The 17,766-nt window shown below is 41.5% G+C and overlaps 1 protein-coding gene across 1 annotated transcript in view; it reads left to right on the top strand.

The window, feature by feature from the left end:
- Positions 1–11,463, top strand: part of CACHD1 (cache domain containing 1) — a 232,012-nt gene extending 220,549 nt beyond the window's left edge. The window contains exons 25-27 of the mRNA XM_065911617.1: positions 1,148–1,225; positions 1,856–1,957; positions 9,081–11,463. Coding sequence (XP_065767689.1) covers positions 1,148–1,225; positions 1,856–1,957; positions 9,081–9,319 — 419 coding nt within the window. The 3' untranslated portion in view covers positions 9,320–11,463. The remainder of the gene's footprint in view (positions 1–1,147; positions 1,226–1,855; positions 1,958–9,080) is intronic.
- The last annotated feature ends 6,303 nt before the right edge of the window (positions 11,464–17,766 follow it).

The raw sequence follows: 17,766 nt of genomic DNA, 5'->3' as shown, positions 1-17,766 counted from the left end.
TCCAGGAAATCCCTAGATTCCGTCTCTCCTTACATGGCTCCTTAGCCCACCTCAGCCTGACTCTGAAAGAAGCCAGAAGAAGGGAGTTGGGAGGCTTCGTGGGAAATTCAGTTCTTCGCTGAGCTCAGGTGTGCTGTCTTTGCTATTCCAAAAAAGATGGGCAGATCAAAGACAGCCCAGGCCACTAAAGGCAGAGCAGGAGTCTGTTCTATTGTAGCCATTATTATATGTGTGAACGAACACACACTCAAAGCGATGATCACAGTTCTTAAAATAGTATAAGAACTGTCCAACCTGGATAAGAACTTGCCAAGATGAGCAATTAGCAATTATGGCTTCCATATCAGGAGTTAAGTGTGGTATCTGTGCTCATTTGCAAGGGGCAAAAAGGATGCAAATGACTATCCCTATCCTCCTAAAAGCCGTTAGTGTTACCCCGACTTTTGGAGATAAGGCTCACTCGTCATTTTCCCTGGACTTGGTCAGGAGCCTGGTAGCAGTCACGATTAGCTGATGTTGGGATAGTTCTCTGTGGTCACAATCCTGTCGGGGGATCATGGGGTCATGTTGTCTGATTTAGTAACTGAGCTGACCACAAAGCTCTTTCCTCTTGGTAAGATTTGATTCGACTGAGGATGACAGCCATCCAGTGTTACCTTAGGCTTGGCTTCTAGATTCTGCAGCACCATTTTATCAGCACAGCCAGCCCTGGTTTTAGGCCCCTTCCCTCTGTCTCAGGCATCTGTTGCTGTTTTTCAGTCACTAAAACGTGTCTGACTCTTTGCAACCCCATGGACTGCTGCACACGAGGCTTCCCTGTCCTTCCCTATCTCCTGGAGTTGGCTCAAACTCGTGTCCATTGAGCTGGTGAAGGAGCAGATTAAAGACTTGTTAGCCTCAATCAACTTCTTTTCTCCTCTGTCTCTAGAAATCCATCTCAGGTGCCCCTCTGGATTATGTTCCTCTTGTTCTCCCTCTTCTGATTCCTGCTGCCTCCTCCTTTAAAAAAAAAAAAATGAGATAAGGCCTCAGTTCACCCTTGATGGAATGCTGTCACCCGGCCATCAGAGGAGCACTCTGCGGGTGTCAAAGTGGGTGATTCTGTTTGATTAAATAGTCATGCTTCTCTCTTTTTAATGATGGGTAGAAATGTCCGTGCGTATGTCCAACCTGGAGAACGATAGAGATGAGAGGGACGATGACAGCCACGACGACAGAGGCATCAGTGAGTACCCACGCGGCCTCCACACCAACATGTCAGCAGGGGGCTGGTCCAGGATAAATGTGCTTTCTTGTATTAAAATTTAACATGCTTTGACATGATGGGATTCTTTTTATCTCCCATTTTTGTTAGGAGGAAGCATAGGTCTTTGCTTTGTTTTAGAAAATCTCCAAAGAATTCAGAGTGTTCTTTGTTGCATTGAGTACATTGGACCTGAAACACCTTACTCTTCCCTTTCTCCCTCCTCCTCATTACTTTCCAGTATAGCATTTTAGAAAGGGAGTCATCAGGTATGCATTTTTAAAATCCCTTAACTAATGTATACAACTGGGGAGAAGAAAAAGAACATTTCTTTATCAAAAGAGAGCTCCATTTGCAGTGAGATGCTTCGGCCTTTAACTGTATGGAAAGTGTATCTTCTTGATGCATGTTGAAGATATGTAATTAGGGACCTCCTGCCCCAGTCCTAAAAGCAACTTCCCTAATCCTCAAAATTTTTTAAAAAATTATTCATTCTAGCTCTCTAACAAATAACCATCCGTTTCATGTGAAAGAGCCTGCTTAGAGCAGATGTGCTTATCATACAGTAAAGATACTGGCCTAAGTGTGACTGACTATCCTTGCCTTCCACAGTCAGCAATACTCGATTTATAGCCGCAGTCATCGAACGTCATGCCCACAGTCCAGAAAGGAGGCGTCGCTACTGGGGTCGCTCAGGAACAGAAAGTGATCATGGTAAGATCTGGCATCCTGCCCTTGAGGCCCTGAGGACTCCGATATGCTCATGGGCTAGTACTCACACCCACTCTTTCTTCTTTCCTACTCTGTGGTCGAGTAAATCATTTTGACATAGCTTTCCAAAAAGCCACATTCCAACATGACACCTTTACAAGAGCCCCCAAGAGATTTTGGCTTATGGCTCAGCATTCCCAGGCAGACGTCAGATAACCTCTGGGCACACAGATAACCCCCTGGATTTTCTCCATGAAGAAGGCTTCAGATTATTTCACCCCACTTGGTTCTCAGTGAATCAGCATCTTCTTAGATCCTACTGGCCCCGTGAGGCTTGTTGGCGACCAGCAGGATTGTTAAGGGCTCTCTTGGCCACGTACTCTCGGGACCTGGAGAGAGTCCACACAGTCAGCTGGCATCCCCCGGCCCTGGGAAGGCTTTACCAAAGAGACAACACTTACCCTGGGCCTTGAAGGATGATTAAAGGAAACGGAGAGGTAAAGGCTGTTAGAGGCAAAGGGGCTAGTGTGTGCAAAGTCATGGAGGTGCGTCTGGTGCCTGTTAGATGCTCAGGAAGGATAGGCGCTGAGTTGTGAGAGAGACTCTAGGTGCTAAGTCCACGGCTGTACCAGTGGCGTGGCCACCACGTACCATCTCACCTTCCCCGTGTCCCTGCGGCTTGTTGTCACAGAGAGCAACAGCTGTGTCTAGGCAGTTCTGTCCCCATTCCACAGAAATATAAGTGTAGATCCTTTCCTGTAATTGTCAGGCCTTTTTGCTTTTTTATATACCTGCTCCATTTTCCAGAAATCTTTCTTTTCTTCCCAGAATCAGGTCTTTTTATCGATGCATAAATAATGCATTGGTGCTTTTTTTATTCTGCTTTCTCCACATCTACCCTGAAAAAATAGTCTTCAAGCAGTGTGCTTCCACACCTGTGCTAAAAAATGCAGAAGGGGATATTCGCTAGAGCAACCAATGCTGCCTTTTGCATGACAGCCAGGTCTTCTGAATCCCTTTGGAAAACTGGAGAAGCCAGAGCTCTGATTTGTAAACCAGGGACTCTTAATTTGGGCTCTGAATGACATTGTTCCCACTAACTAAATAGAACCTTCAGGTTTCTATGGAGAGTCAAAGCAGAACTTAAATTTCTCAGCTTCTTTGACTTTCTGCCTTTTTTCCAGAAAAACCTTTGAACCTGCATAAATTTCATTCTGCCAGGCAGTTCTGTGCTTCTCCTTTGAATAATAAAACAGGTTTGAGGCTAATAAAGTTCAACAGAAAGAATTTCTTATTCAGCAGAAATACTGAGTCCTTTCTCCCTCCTCTCCCTCTCTCTCATTCCCTCTCTGTGCCTCTATCGCCTTCCCTCCCTCCACCCTCCTTTCTTCTGCCCATCCCCCTCTTTCTCTCCACCCCCCTCCCCCTACCGCCCTCACTGGTAGAAACAACTTCAGTACAAAATTGGAATTCTGAATGACATTTCCAGTGCTGCATTAGCCCTCCCCTTGTCTTAGTAAAATGGCACATGAAGCAACAGCTGAGATAAAAGGCATAGTGCCGTGTCAGTATCTAAAAGCCGAGGAATCTAGCTAAGGGCTTCCTTTCTTTCATTTTTCACAATAATTGGATCCCTGTTATCCCCAAGGAATGAAAAATAGTTTCTCGTGCAGACAGAATACAACAGCAAAAGGAGTGGAAGACACTGACATTCCAGGTAATTCCAGATACACCACAAAATCAGTAGCATTTAACCAAGTGCTGTCATATCCCTGAACCTGTATGGCGGGTCACTAAAAGTGACATCAAGCTAACGTCCCCATGGTGCCTAGAGGATAAGCCATAGGTACACATTAAACACAGAAATCTGATCCATTGATAGTGGTTTTGTGGCACGAGACACTCATGCCCGTGTTCTCCTATTTGGTGAATGCATCAGGCATCTGCTGTTTGCTTGGCCTGGAGGAGCGTGGTGGGAAAGGGGTGGTCTTGTTTGTGCCAGGCAGCCTGGTACAGAGCAGCTTGTATATGACAGGTCAAGCAGAACTCACTTAGAGTCCCACCCCTCCCTTTCTTTCCGAGTGGTGAGACCTCAGTGAAACTACTTAGACCTCGGTTTCCTAATAATTAAAAGGGGATTAGAAAGTACCCCCGGTAAGGTTGTCGTGAGGATGAAGTGAGATAACACACGGCCAGGCACGAGCTCAGAGCCTGACCTCCTCACCTCCACACCCGCTCTGCCCTCAAAGAATTGGTAATCCAGCAAGAAACTACAAATGCATGCATGTATTCACAAAATTGAAAAAAGGCTGAATATGGCAGTTCCCTTGAAGAAGTGGAACAAAGAAAATGATGGGAACAGGGTTCACTTTTATCTGCAAGTAAATCATGTGAGACCCAGGGCGGGGAGGTTAAGGGACCCTGGTGCTCACCCTTGAACTGGTCATGCCATGGTTCTTTGGTACCCGTGAGCTTATTTACACATGAGTCTTCGGGTCTGAGGCACAAAAGGAAACCTCAAAAGAATAAAATATATAAATATATAATTATTGGACAGACAAGACTTTCTTGGTGTGGTTCAGAGTGGTGATATTACTAGAATTAAAACTAAATGCTGTCAAGCTACACTTGGAGACTCCAGGCTGCATTTTTAACTAGAAATCTTTCAAGTTGCCAACAAAGTTTTGTATTTTAAAGGAATATGATTTTAATTTTTATCTTAAACACTCAAAATAAGAACGGTTTTGAAAGGTTGAAGCATTTTAAGTTAAAAACCAATGGTATGTATTTATTCCTTGTGAATCTGTGTTTTAGTTACCATCTCATTAGAAACATTACTCAAATGTATATTAAGCAATATTTTTTCTTTATAAAAGGGAAATTTTCTCCTAGTGAAGTAAATGCCAAAAGACTTAAATAGCTAATGCTGAACCTTGAAAATTTTGGTTGCAAAATAAGCAAAGCTATTTTCTAGAGGTGCAGTTATTCTCCTGCAGTTACTCTCTGTGACCACAAGGTGGTGAGTGAGTCCCCAGAGGGACCTAACATCCCTTGACATCAAGAGCACTTTCTTAGGAACCAGGGGATAAATATATTAGCAGAAAACCAAAGAGCAAAAGCCTAATTTGGCTCTTTTATTCCTGAGTGATGCCTGGCCTCCTTCCTAAAGCCTGTTTTCCCTTGAAAAATCTTTGCAAGAATTTCTCTACATATACCTGTGGATAGTAAAGAAATCTTTCTTTGAAAGTTATTTGTATATATCCTCTGTGTTTTAAATAGTGCTGCCTCCTCCATGAGTCAGAGACCACGTCTGTCTTATGCATCACTGTTCCCAGCACTGCACAGAATTGCCTGGCACTGAATAAACACTCAATTAATTTGCTAAGTGACACCATGTGTTTGGCTTCCTCCTGCTTCTCCACAACTCCCTCCCTCCAGATTTCCATTAATTATTGAGATAAGAGAAAGCCTAAGTTACAGAGGGGTTGAGCAATATGTCCCACTGAGCAAATAAAACAAGATTGCTGCAGAGTGAGTGGTTCCCTCTGGAAGGATCTCTGCTGGGGTTCTGATCAGAAAATGCTGATGCCCCCGAATTGCCTACACCGTCACCAATCCCCTGGGTCTGTGACCAGCCAGGTTCAGAGCACCCAGACTCTTAAGTCAGAGCTCCAGGCAGGGCCTAGTGAATCCTAGAATGTCTTTGATATTAGATGAGACTGGTAAATGTCACACCAGGCAAAACCAAAGATGATTGAAAATTTTGTGAAATTTTTTTTTAAATTAAACACCTGCTTTATGTGAGGCCTAAGCCCTTGCACTTTAAGAGTTTTCTAATAGACAAGATGGTCCTATGTTTTTTGTAATATGGTAAAATCTAAGCTAGGGATTGCAGAGAATACCATTTGACATCACAGAAGGGCCACCAGAACTCCTGTGGGTTGGTATGACTGGGTGGGGTGGGTGGTGGTTGGGAAGGTTTCCCAGAAAAGACCTTCAAATGGAACATGAAGCACAGTGATTGAGGGAAGTGGGGGAGGGCAAGGCAGGCGCAGAGGGACCACTGTGAATTTTACACCACGAATGTGGAAATCAACTTTCATTACAATGGATGCCTGTAAATGAGCGAGACAGGAAGGCTTCCAGGAGGTGTTTGGAGGCAAGATAAAGACAGCCTAGCACTAAAGGTTGGCCAAAAATAATTGACACAGACACTGAGATTTTGCTGAAATGTATTTTCTAGTACTTTGGTCTCTTATCTGTAGAACATCTGTAACTGAGGCTTGGCACTACCAAATCTGAGGAGCTCATTCTGGCTCCTGATCTTTTCATCTTGGGGAAAAAGCATCTCTGTTCCCCCAGCATCTGAACCTAGAAACCTGGAGGATGTTAACCCTCTTGGGCTCCAGAATGTCCATGTGGTCACCAGAGGCTGCCCTGCCCTGCCCTTGAACAACAGCCAGCTCCACTGAAACAGCTAATGCACTTCAGGGCCCTGCCGTCTCCTCCGGCCAATGCTCAGCCCCCTGTACTCTGAGCCTCGGAGCCCTCCTTCCTTCCAACCTCCTCATTGCCACAAGGGATCATCTTAAAGCACACGTTATGTCATTGCCATCCACCTTCCCCCCAGCTCTTTGACCACCCTCCCTGATCTGGTCTCAGCCTGCCTGTCCAGATTCATCTCTCACTCCTCTCTCACATGAAGCTCTTCCCCATTCCTCAAATCCACAGAGACTTTCTGTCTGCTGCATCTTTGCATATGCTCCTCTCCCTGCCTGTATTACTTTCCACCCCTTTATCTAGGGAATCCCTCTCTCCTATGACGGTCACCTTGAATGTCACTTCCTCCAGGATCCTAAGTCAAGTTAGCATTGGTATTTCTTTGGGGTACCTCTGGTTTTGTACCTGTATCTCCCCTTCTTGACTGTGGGCTTCTCAGGAGTTGGAACCTCACCTTACCCCTTTTCTGTGGAGCCCCTAGCCTGGCATCAGGCACCAAGAGGGCACTCAGTAATCACAGGCACACAGCAACGAACTTACCTCCTGCCCTGACTTGTTTTTCTTGCTGGGTATCTCTACATATGTTATTCACAGATGCTAAAATTCAAGATGTGCAAAAACAAAATTCATTTCCTTCCCCGAGACTCAGGATCTTGGAGTCTCCCTCTCTCATCATCCTGACAGTAAGTTGCTGTCCAGTCACCCGCAAGTCCTCCACATCAAGTTTCTGATGAACTTCTATTGTTTTTCCACCCCAGAGATGTCTGTCCAATCCCATACTTTTAACTCAACGTCTCTCACTCAGGCTGTGGCAATAACCTCTTAACTGCCTCCCTCCCTCTCCTTTCGAGTCAACCTCCAAATTTTCCACCATAACTCTGCTTTTAAAATACAAAAATGATTACACTATTTTTCTGATCTGCTCAAAACCTTGTAAATTTAAGTCCCTCCTGTAGCTACCTGCTAGCACTCATCTTAGCCGCATGGCGTAGGAATGGTCGTGTGTCCTCTTGGCCACACTCTTCTGTTCCTGTGCTCCTATCCACTTCACCAAACTCCTACTCATCCATTACAGCCCAACTAAAATATGAGTTCTTCTGTGAAACTTTCCCAGTCTGGTTAAGAATCTGCCTGCAGTGCAAGGGATGCACATTCAATCCCTGGATATGAAAGATCCCCTGGAGGAGAGAATGGCAACCCACTCCAGTATTCTTGCCTAGAGAATCCCATGGACAGAGGCGGGTGGTGGGCTACAGTCCATGGGGTCGCAAAAGAGTCAGACATAACAGCACACGCTGGGTTTCAATTAAACCTCCATTAGAACACTTACGATGATCTTCACTAGAGTACTCCTAACTTCGTACATACCTATCTCTTACTCGGTGGTGAAATCCTCAAGGAAAATAGACATCTCTTATTCATGTTTCATAGTCTTTCCTTTCAGCCTCCTGATGGTTGTTGATAAATGAATAATTGGACTGAGCTATGCTTGTACTTGTTTTATTTCTCGAGCAAATGAACTCCTTGTAAAAGGGATCAGGTTTTCATCTCCAGGTCTCCTACAGTGCCCGGCACAGTGTCTTATACAAGGTAGATGCCCAGTAAATATTTGTTGAGTTGGAATGAAAGAATTCTGTCATTTGAACATTTCATTGAGGACTAAGAATTGCCTTTCTCATTTTCACACGAAGCATAACATTTTCAACCACAAACTATTCCTGCTTGGCTGTATGCAAGCATGTCAATTTTGCAACCACGAATGTGACTAGCACTACCCACGGGTAAGTGTTGATTGATGCTAACTGTAGATGCAGCGGAAATATTAACGAGCTGTCACTTCTCAAAATTCTTGAAGGTTTTTTTTTTTTTGCAATATTTAAAAACATGCCAAAGTTCTTGGAATGGAATCCTTTGATCAGCAAGGGCATTTTCTTTTGAAACATGTATTACTTAGAATACGAAGAGAAATTAATCTTTAAATACAGTGAACGAACTTACACAAAGAATAGCTGATTCCTTTGCTAGTTGCTGTGGGTGTCTGTGGAGTTAGTGTTTTGTTAGGGACTGAAACTCAGGCAAGTTCATTAACCTCTCTGATTGTCGCTTCCTTCACCTGTAAAATGGATTTTAAAATACATGCCTTGTTGGTGTGTAGAGATTACATGACACCAGGGCTGGCATGGTGGCAGCTGTCTTTGTTCTCACTGTGATTTCACATTCAGGTGTTTTGAAGCTGCCTTTTTTTTTTTCTTCTCCTCTCTAAAGTAAAAAATAGTCTTATCTCAGGGAAAAGCATAGAAGGTTGTTTCCCCAAATGTCAATTGTGGTGATCTGTGGATCAGAAAAAATTGGGATGATTTTCAGTTTTGTTTTGTTGGTTTAGGGGATTGGGGGAAAGGGTTCTTATTTATATTGTTTTAAATGATTATATATTTATTGTGTAATTGCTTTAAGACAACAACTAACTAAAGATCTCTTTAAAAGTAAGTCACTCCAGGGTCTGCTGGCAGCCTGCAAACATTGGCACTTACTAGTCCAAAGGTAGGAGCGCCTCCCAGTGCCTGCAGAAATCTGCCAGGACATGTCCTCCCTCCTCAGCTGCCTATCTGTTGTGTTCATTTTCTAGGTTACAGCACCATGAGCCCACAGGAAGACAGCGAAAACCCTCCGTGCACCAGTGACCCCCTGTCTGCCGGGGTGGACGTGGGAAACCACGATGAGGATTTGGAGCTGGACACGCCACCCCAGACCGCCGCGCTCCTGAGTCATAAGTTCCACCACTACCGCCTGCATCAGCCGACGCTGCATCACAGCCACCATCTGCAGGCGGCCGTGACCGTGCACACTGTGGACGCCGACTGCTAACCCCTCGGCTCCATCAGAAGACGAGCTCCGGGAGCCACAGAATGTTCCGGGGGAAGAAGAGCCAGCATCCGATCCACTCGTGTCCGCGCTCGGTCCAGAGTCAGTGAACTCACCTTCCTGCCTGTGAACGTGTTTCCAAACAAGTGCAACAGCCGCAGCACCACGTTTGTGAAGATGGGAGGCTGGTTGTGAAAGGGAGGGGAAGGAAGTCTGATTAATGAACCTGCCATAACACCAACGGAATGAACAGACACAAACCTCTAAACAGAGCCGGAACCTATAAATGAAGCTTGGGGAACCTCGGTTAAGCTGAGCCAGAGGAATGTTCCGAGGAGCCAGAAACATTCTGCTCTCCTTAACTGGAAGAAAAGAGAGGTCTGCTCCCCCGGAGACTGAGAACGTGGCAGAGGCAGAGAGAAGCGTCTTTGAAGACTTCACCTGATTTCTTAGCGGTACCTAGATGCCACTCGTGCTGTACGGAACTCATACTAAGCTCTAAACGATGCATCTCAAAATTTCTAAGTAAAGGATTATTTTTCTACTATTTATTGAACTTTCAAAACATTCTCAAACTTTGGGAGAAAGAAAAGGAAACACATGAGAAATTTTCAGCAATTATTCCTAGCTGTTTTGTGTGTATTAAAGTGGTTTTTTGATTCAGAAGTTCTAGTTCTTATTTAATGGATACCATCCCACTGCCTCACTCCACCAAAAAGAAAAAAAAAAATGGGAAAATGAAGAAATCTTTCTCTCTGACTTGTTTGCATACATTTTCTTTAGAACAATCATGTCATGGAAATACATCTTGATTTGCAAAGCAGTATTCTTTCTCTGTTTGACAGAGGTGGGGAGGGGCAGTTCAGGAAGCTTTCAGACAAATTTTATATTTCTTTTTAACTCATTTCCACTTCCATACAGTTCTTTCCTTAGGTTTCTACGAAACCTAATATTACAATGCCAGCCTTTCAGCTAAAGGAGGGTTGGATTTATTCTCCTTGTTTTAAAGACTATAAATTTTTTAACGTCCCATTTTGATTCTGAGAATATTAAACACATAAAAGAAGTTTTTCAAATTCAGAATTTTCATTCTTAAAGATTTCTTTTGAAATCATAGTTAAAAGCTGCTGCCAGTTACCCAAGAAAATGTCCACCTATCTTTGTGGATATCCACAACTGCTTTGTGAGGTACACAGGGGTTCATCAAATCTGGCTGATATAACATGGGGCATTGTAATTTTAAAGTAGTGTTCTAATTACAGTGATGTATTTTAGATTCACATTTTGTGATCCAGATATGTTATAAAGACATTCTTGCACCGTGTGTGTGGTAAATCTCCATTTATATGTAGTTGGAAAAAAATTCACTGAATAATGTTTTAATGATAGGGTGTTACGATATAATGTAAAAAAAAAAAATTGGTTCTTCAACAGTACAGAAAGTAAACTATATGTGTGCTATCAGGAAACCTCTTCATACTGTGTATAAAATTGCAGCCTAGTGAAATAAACTATATGAATGGACAGTTTTAGTGGCTGTAGTGATTTCTTAATGGACCACTGCTCATGCCTCAGGGCAAATTACATTCACTTTAACCTAGCAGACCAGTTGTCAAACTGAAAGGAGGCCTCCTTTCAATGTCACAGTCAACTTCAGGCCTTCCTGACCATCTTGAATATGCAAAGAAATTTAAGACTCTAATGGGTTAAAATTAAAAGCAAATAAAATGTATGGAACGTAGCTCCCCCTTTCTGAGCATCTAAATTTGTGTCATTAATAATAAATAAATGACTCCTCTCAAATTTCTGGGGGATGAATGACTGTCCTCTCTTCCCAGGATATTAAACCTCTCCGTGGAACACTGGGGTCTTTTCTCAAGTTGAGAACCTTTGTGTTATGACCCCTTGATAGAGGGGAAACTTGGTTATTTTCAAGAAAAGAATCACAAAACTTAGAGCGTAAAAAATAAGATATGGACAGCCTACTCAAAGACAATGAGAAAAATGTATCTTGTGAGTCTTTAAGAAGACTCTCTTCCCATCATGAACTTTTGGGGAAAGTAATTGAATGCTTATACTTGAATAAGAACACAACGGAGTTTTGTAGTTCCTGGAATATATGACATACAGGTTTGTGAGGTTTGGGTTGAAGTTTTGATCTTCTAAGTTACCTTTTATCTTCTCAAGTATTACATATAATGTTTAAATATTTCTTGTTTGCATTTTCATTGTTATTTAAAAGGAAATATATGGTTTTAGAAACTTGTAATCAGGGCAATCAATATTGACTCCTTTGCCCAGATTATATTGCTTATTTTTTATCTGTTTTGCTTTGTTTTTTGGTGTTTCTATTATACAGCAAAGTGAATCAGACACACACACACACACACACACACACACACACACACACACACACACACATTCTTGATTCTATTCCCGTATAGGCCATTACAGGGTCTACAGCAAAGTGAATCAGACACACACACACACACACACACACACACACGCATTCTTTTTTTTTTTTTTTTTTTTTAAATATTATTTTATTAGTTGGAGGCCAATCACTTTACAACATTTCAGTGGGTTTTGTCATACATTGACATGAATCAGCCATATAGTTACACGCATTCCCCATCCCGATCCCCCCTCCCACCTCCCTCCCCACCCGACTCCTCAGGGTCCTCCCAGTGCACCAGGCCCGAGCACCTGACTCATGTATCCCACCTGGGCTGGTGGTCCGTTTCACCATAGATAATATACATGCTGTTCTTTCAAAACATCCCACCCTCACGTTCTCCCCCAGAGTTCAAAAGTCTGTTCTGTACTTCTGTGTCTCTTTTTCTGTTTTGCATATAGGGTTATCGCCACCATCTATCTAAATTCCGTATATATGTGTTAGTATACTGTAATGATCTTTATCTTTCTGGCTTACTTCACTCTGTATAATGGGCTCCAGTTTCATCCATCTCATTAGAACTGATTCAAATGAATTCTTTTTAACGGCTGAGTAATATTCCATGGTGTATATGTACCACAGCTTCCTTATCCATTCATCTGCTGATGGGCATCTGGGTTGCTTCCATGTCCTGGCTATTATAAACAGTGCTGCAATGAACATTGGGGTGCACGTGTCTCTTTCAGATCTGGATTCCTCAGTGTGTATGCCTAGAAGTGGTATTGCTGGGTCATATGGCAGTTCTATTTCCAGTTTTTTAAGAAATCTCCACACTGTTTTCCATAGTGGCTGTACTAGTTTGCATTCCCACCAACAGTGCAAGAGGGTTCCCTTTTCTCCACACCCTCTCCAGCATTTATTGCTTGTAGACTTTTGGATAGCAGCCATCCTGACTGGCGTGTAATGGTACCTCATTGTGGTTTTGATTTGCATTTCTCTGATGATGAGTGATGTTGAGCATCTTTTCATGTGTTTGTTAGCCATCTGTATGTCTTCTTTGGAGAAATGTCTGTTTAGTTCTTTGGCCCATTTTTTGATCGGGTCGTTTATTTTTCTGGAATTGAGCTTCAGGAGTTGCTTGTATATTTTTGAGATTAATCCTTTGTCTGTTTCCTCATTTGTTATTATTTTCTCCCAATCTGAGGGCTGTCTTTTCACCTTACTTATAGTTTCCTTTGTTGTGCAAAAGCTTTTAATTTTCATTAGGTCCCATTTGTTTATTTTTGCTTTTATTTCCAATATTCTGGGAGGTGGGTCATAGAAGATCTTGCTGTGATTTATGTCGGAGAGTGTTTTGCCTATGTTCTCCTCTAGGAGTTTTATAGTTTCTGGTCTTACATTTAGATCTTTAATCCATTTTGAGTTTATTTTTGTGTATGGTGTTAGAAAGTGTTCTAGTTTCATTCTTTTACAAGTGGTTGACCAGTTTTCCCAGCACCACTTGTTAAAGAGATTGTCTTTTTTCCATTGTATATCCTTGCCTCCTTTGTCAAAGATGAGGTGTCCATAGGTTCGTGGATTTATCTCTGGGCTTTCTATTCTATTCCATTGATCCATATTTCTGTCTTTGTGCCAGTACCATACTGTCTTGATGACTGTGGCTTTGTAGTAGAGTCTGAAGTCAGGCAGGTTGATTCCTCCAGTTCCATTCTTCTTTCTCAAGATTACTTTGGCTATTCGAGGTTTTTTGTATTTCCATACAAATTGTGAAATTATTTGTTCTAGTTCTGTGAAAAATACCGTTGGTAACTTGATAGGGATTGCATTGAATCTATAGATTGCTTTGGGTAGAATAGCCATTTTGATAATATTGATTCTTCCAATCCATGAGCACGGTATGTTTCTCCATCTGTTTGTGTCCTCTTTGATTTCTTTCATCAGTGTTTTATAGTTTTCTATGTATAGGTCTTTTGTTTCTTTAGGTAGATATACTCCTAAGTATTTTATTCTTTTTGTTGCAATGGTGAATGGTATTGTTTCCTTAATTCCTCTTTCTGTTTTTTCATTGTTAGTGTATAGGAATGCAAGGGATTTCTGTGTGTTAATTTTATATCCTGCAACTTTACTATATTCATTGATTAGCTCTAGTAATTTTCTGAAAGAGTCTTTAGGGTTTTCTATGTAGAGGATCATGTCATCTGCAAACAGCGAGAGTTTCACTTCTTCTTTTCCTATCTGGATTCCTTTTATGTCTTTTTCTGCTCTGATTGCTGTGGCCAAAACTTCCAACACTATGTTGAATAGTAGTGGTGAGAGTGGGCATCCTTGTCTTGTTCCTGATTTCAGAGGAAATGCTTTCAATTTTTCACCATTGAGGGTGATGCTTGCTGTGGGTTTGTCATATATAGCTTTTATTATGTTGAGGTATGTTCCTTCTATTCCTGCTTTCTGGAGAGTTTTAATCATAAATGAGTGTTGAATTTTGTCAAAGGCTTTCTCTGCATCTATTGAGATAATCATATGGTTTTTATCTTTCAATTTGTTAATGTGGTGTATTACGTTGATTGATTTGCGGATATTAAAGAATCCTTGCATTCCTGGGATAAAGCCCACTTGGTCATGGTGTATGATTTTTTTAATATGTTGTTGGATTCTGTTTGCTAGAATTTTGTTAAGGATTTTTGCATCTATGTTCATCAGTGATATTGGCCTGTAGTTTTCTTTTTTTGTGGCATCTTTGTCTGGTTTTGGAATTAGGGTGATGGTGGCCTCATAGAATGAGTTTGGAAGTTTACCTTCTTCTGCAATTTTCTGGAAGAGTTTGAGTAAAATAGGTGTTAGCTCTTCTCTAAATTTTTGGTAGAATTCAGCTGTGAAGCCATCTGGTCCTGGGCTTTTGTTTGCTGGAAGATTTCTGATTACAGTTTCGATTTCCTTGCTTGTGATGACTCTGTTAAGATCTTCTATTTCTTCCTGGTTCAGTTTTGGAAAGTTATACTTTTCTAAGAATTTGTCCATTTCATCCAAGTTGTCCATTTTATTGGCATAGAGCTGCTGGTAGTAGTCTCTTATGATCCTTTGGATTTCAGTGTTGTCTGTTGTGATCTCACCCTTTTCATTTCTTATTTTGTTAATTTGGTTCTTCTCTCTTTGTTTCTTAATGAGTCTTGCTAATGGTTTGTCAATTTTGTTTATTTTTTCAAAAAACCAGCTTTTAGCTTTGTTGATTTTTGCTATGGTCTCTTTAGTTTCTTTCGCATTTATTTCTGCCCTAATTTTTAAGATTTCTTTCCTTCTGCTAACCCTGGGGTTCTTCATTTCTTCCTTCTCTAATTGCTTTAGGTGTAGAGTTAGGTTATTTATTTGGCTTTTTTCTTGTTTCTTGATGACACACACGCATTCTTGATTCTATTCCCGTATAGGCCATTACAGGGTCTACAGCAAAGTGAATCAGACACACACACACACACACACACACACACACACACACACACACACACGCATTCTTGATTCTATTCCCGTATAGGCCATTACAGGGTATTACAGGGTCTACAGCAAAGTGAATCAGACACACACACACACACACACACACACACACACACACACACACACACACGCATTCTTGATTCTATTCCCGTATAGGCCATTACAGGGTCTACAGCAAAGTGAATCAGACACACACACACACACACACACACACGCATTCTTGATTCTATTCCTGTATAGGCCATTACAGGGTCTACAGCAAAGTGAATCAGACACACACACACACACACACACACACACACACACACACACACACGCATTCTTGATTCTATTCCCGTATAGGCCATTACAGGGTCTACAGCAAAGTGAATCACACACACACACACACACACACACACACACACACGCATTCTTTTTTTTTTTTTTTTTTTAATATTATTTTATTAGTTGGAGGCCAATCACTTTACAACATTTCAGTGGGTTTTGTCATACATTGACATGAATCAGCCATATAGTTACATGTATTCCCCATCCCGATCCCCCCTCCCACCTCCCTCCCCACCCGACTCCTCAGGGTCCTCCCAGTGCACCAGGCCCGAGCACCTGACTCATGTATCCCACCTGGGCTGGTGGTCCGTTTCACCATAGATAATATACATGCTGTTCTTTCAAAACATCCCACCCTCACGTTCTCCCCCAGAGTTCAAAAGTCTGTTCTGTATTTCTGTGTCTCTTTTTCTGTTTTGCATATAGGGTTATCGCCACCATCTATCTAAATTCCGTATATATGTGTTAGTATACTGTAATGTTCTTTATCTTTCTGACTTACTTCACTCTGTATAATGGGCTCCAGTTTCATCCATCTCATTAGAACTGATTCAAATGAATTCTTTTTAACGGCTGAGTAATATTCCATGGTGTATATGTACCACAGCTTCCTTATCCATTCATCTGCTGATGGGCATCTAGGTTGCTTCCATGTCCTGGCTATTATAAACAGTGCTGCGATGAACATTGGGGTGCACGTGTCTCTTTCAGATCTGGATTCCTCAGTGTGTATGCCCAGAAGTGGTATTGCTGGGTCATATGGCAGTTCTATTTCCAGTTTTTTAAGAAATCTCCACACTGTTTTCCATAGTGGCTGTACTAGTTTGCATTCCCACCAACAGTGTAAGAGGGTTCCCTTTTCTCCACACCCTCTCCAGCATTTATTGCTTGTAGACTTTTGGATAGCAGCCATCCTGACTGGCGTGTAATGGTACCTCATTGTGGTTTTGATTTGCATTTCTCTGATGATGAGTGATGTTGAGCATCTTTTCATGTGTTTGTTAGCCATCTGTATGTCTTCTTTGGAGAAATGTCTGTTTAGTTCTTTGGCCCATTTTTTGATTGGGTCGTTTATTTTTCTGGAATTGAGCTTCAGGAGTTGCTTGTATATTTTTGAGATTAATCCTTTGTCTGTTTCCTCATTTGTTATTATTTTCTCCCAATCTGAGGGCTGTCTTTTCACCTTACTTATAGTTTCCTTTGTTGTGCAAAAGCTTTTAATTTTCATTAGGTCCCATTTGTTTATTTTTGCTTTTATTTCCAATATTCTGGGAGGTGGGTCATAGAAGATCTTGCTGTGATTTATGTCGGAGAGTGTTTTGCCTATGTTCTCCTCTAGGAGTTTTATAGTTTCTGGTCTTACATTTAGATCTTTAATCCATTTTGAGTTTATTTTTGTGTATGGTGTTAGAAAGTGTTCTAGTTTCATTCTTTTACAAGTGGTTGACCAGTTTTCCCAGCACCACTTGTTAAAGAGATTGTCTTTTTTCCATTGTATATCCTTGCCTCCTTTGTCAAAGATGAGGTGTCCATAGGTTCGTGGATTTATCTCTGGGCTTTCTATTCTATTCCATTGATCCATATTTCTGTCTTTGTGCCAGTACCATACTGTCTTGATGACTGTGGCTTTGTAGTAGAGTCTGAAGTCAGGCAGGTTGATTCCTCCAGTTCCATTCTTCTTTCTCAAGATTACTTTGGCTATTCGAGGTTTTTTGTATTTCCATACAAATTGTGAAATTATTTGTTCTAGTTCTGTGAAAAATACCGTTGGTAACTTGATAGGGATTGCATTGAATCTATAGATTGCTTTGGGTAGAATAGCCATTTTGATAATATTGATTCTTCCAATCCATGAGCACGGTATGTTTCTCCATCTGTTTGTGTCCTCTTTGATTTCTTTCATCAGTGTTTTATAGTTTTCTATGTATAGGTCTTTTGTTTCTTTAGGTAGATATACTCCTAAGTATTTTATTCTTTTTGTTGCAATGGTGAATGGTATTGTTTCCTTAATTCCTCTTTCTGTTTTTTCATTGTTAGTGTATAGGAATGCAAGGGATTTCTGTGTGTTAATTTTATATCCTGCAACTTTACTATATTCATTGATTAGCTCTAGTAATTTTCTGAAAGAGTCTTTAGGGTTTTCTATGTAGAGGATCATGTCATCTGCAAACAGCGAGAGTTTCACTTCTTCTTTTCCTATCTGGATTCCTTTTATGTCTTTTTCTGCTCTGATTGCTGTGGC

Source organism: Muntiacus reevesi, chromosome 1 (genome assembly GCF_963930625.1).
Source record: "Muntiacus reevesi chromosome 1, mMunRee1.1, whole genome shotgun sequence".
NCBI lineage: Eukaryota > Metazoa > Chordata > Mammalia > Artiodactyla > Cervidae > Muntiacus > Muntiacus reevesi.
Note: the sequence above shows the minus strand (reverse complement) of the source record. Positions and strands in the feature narration are given on the sequence as shown.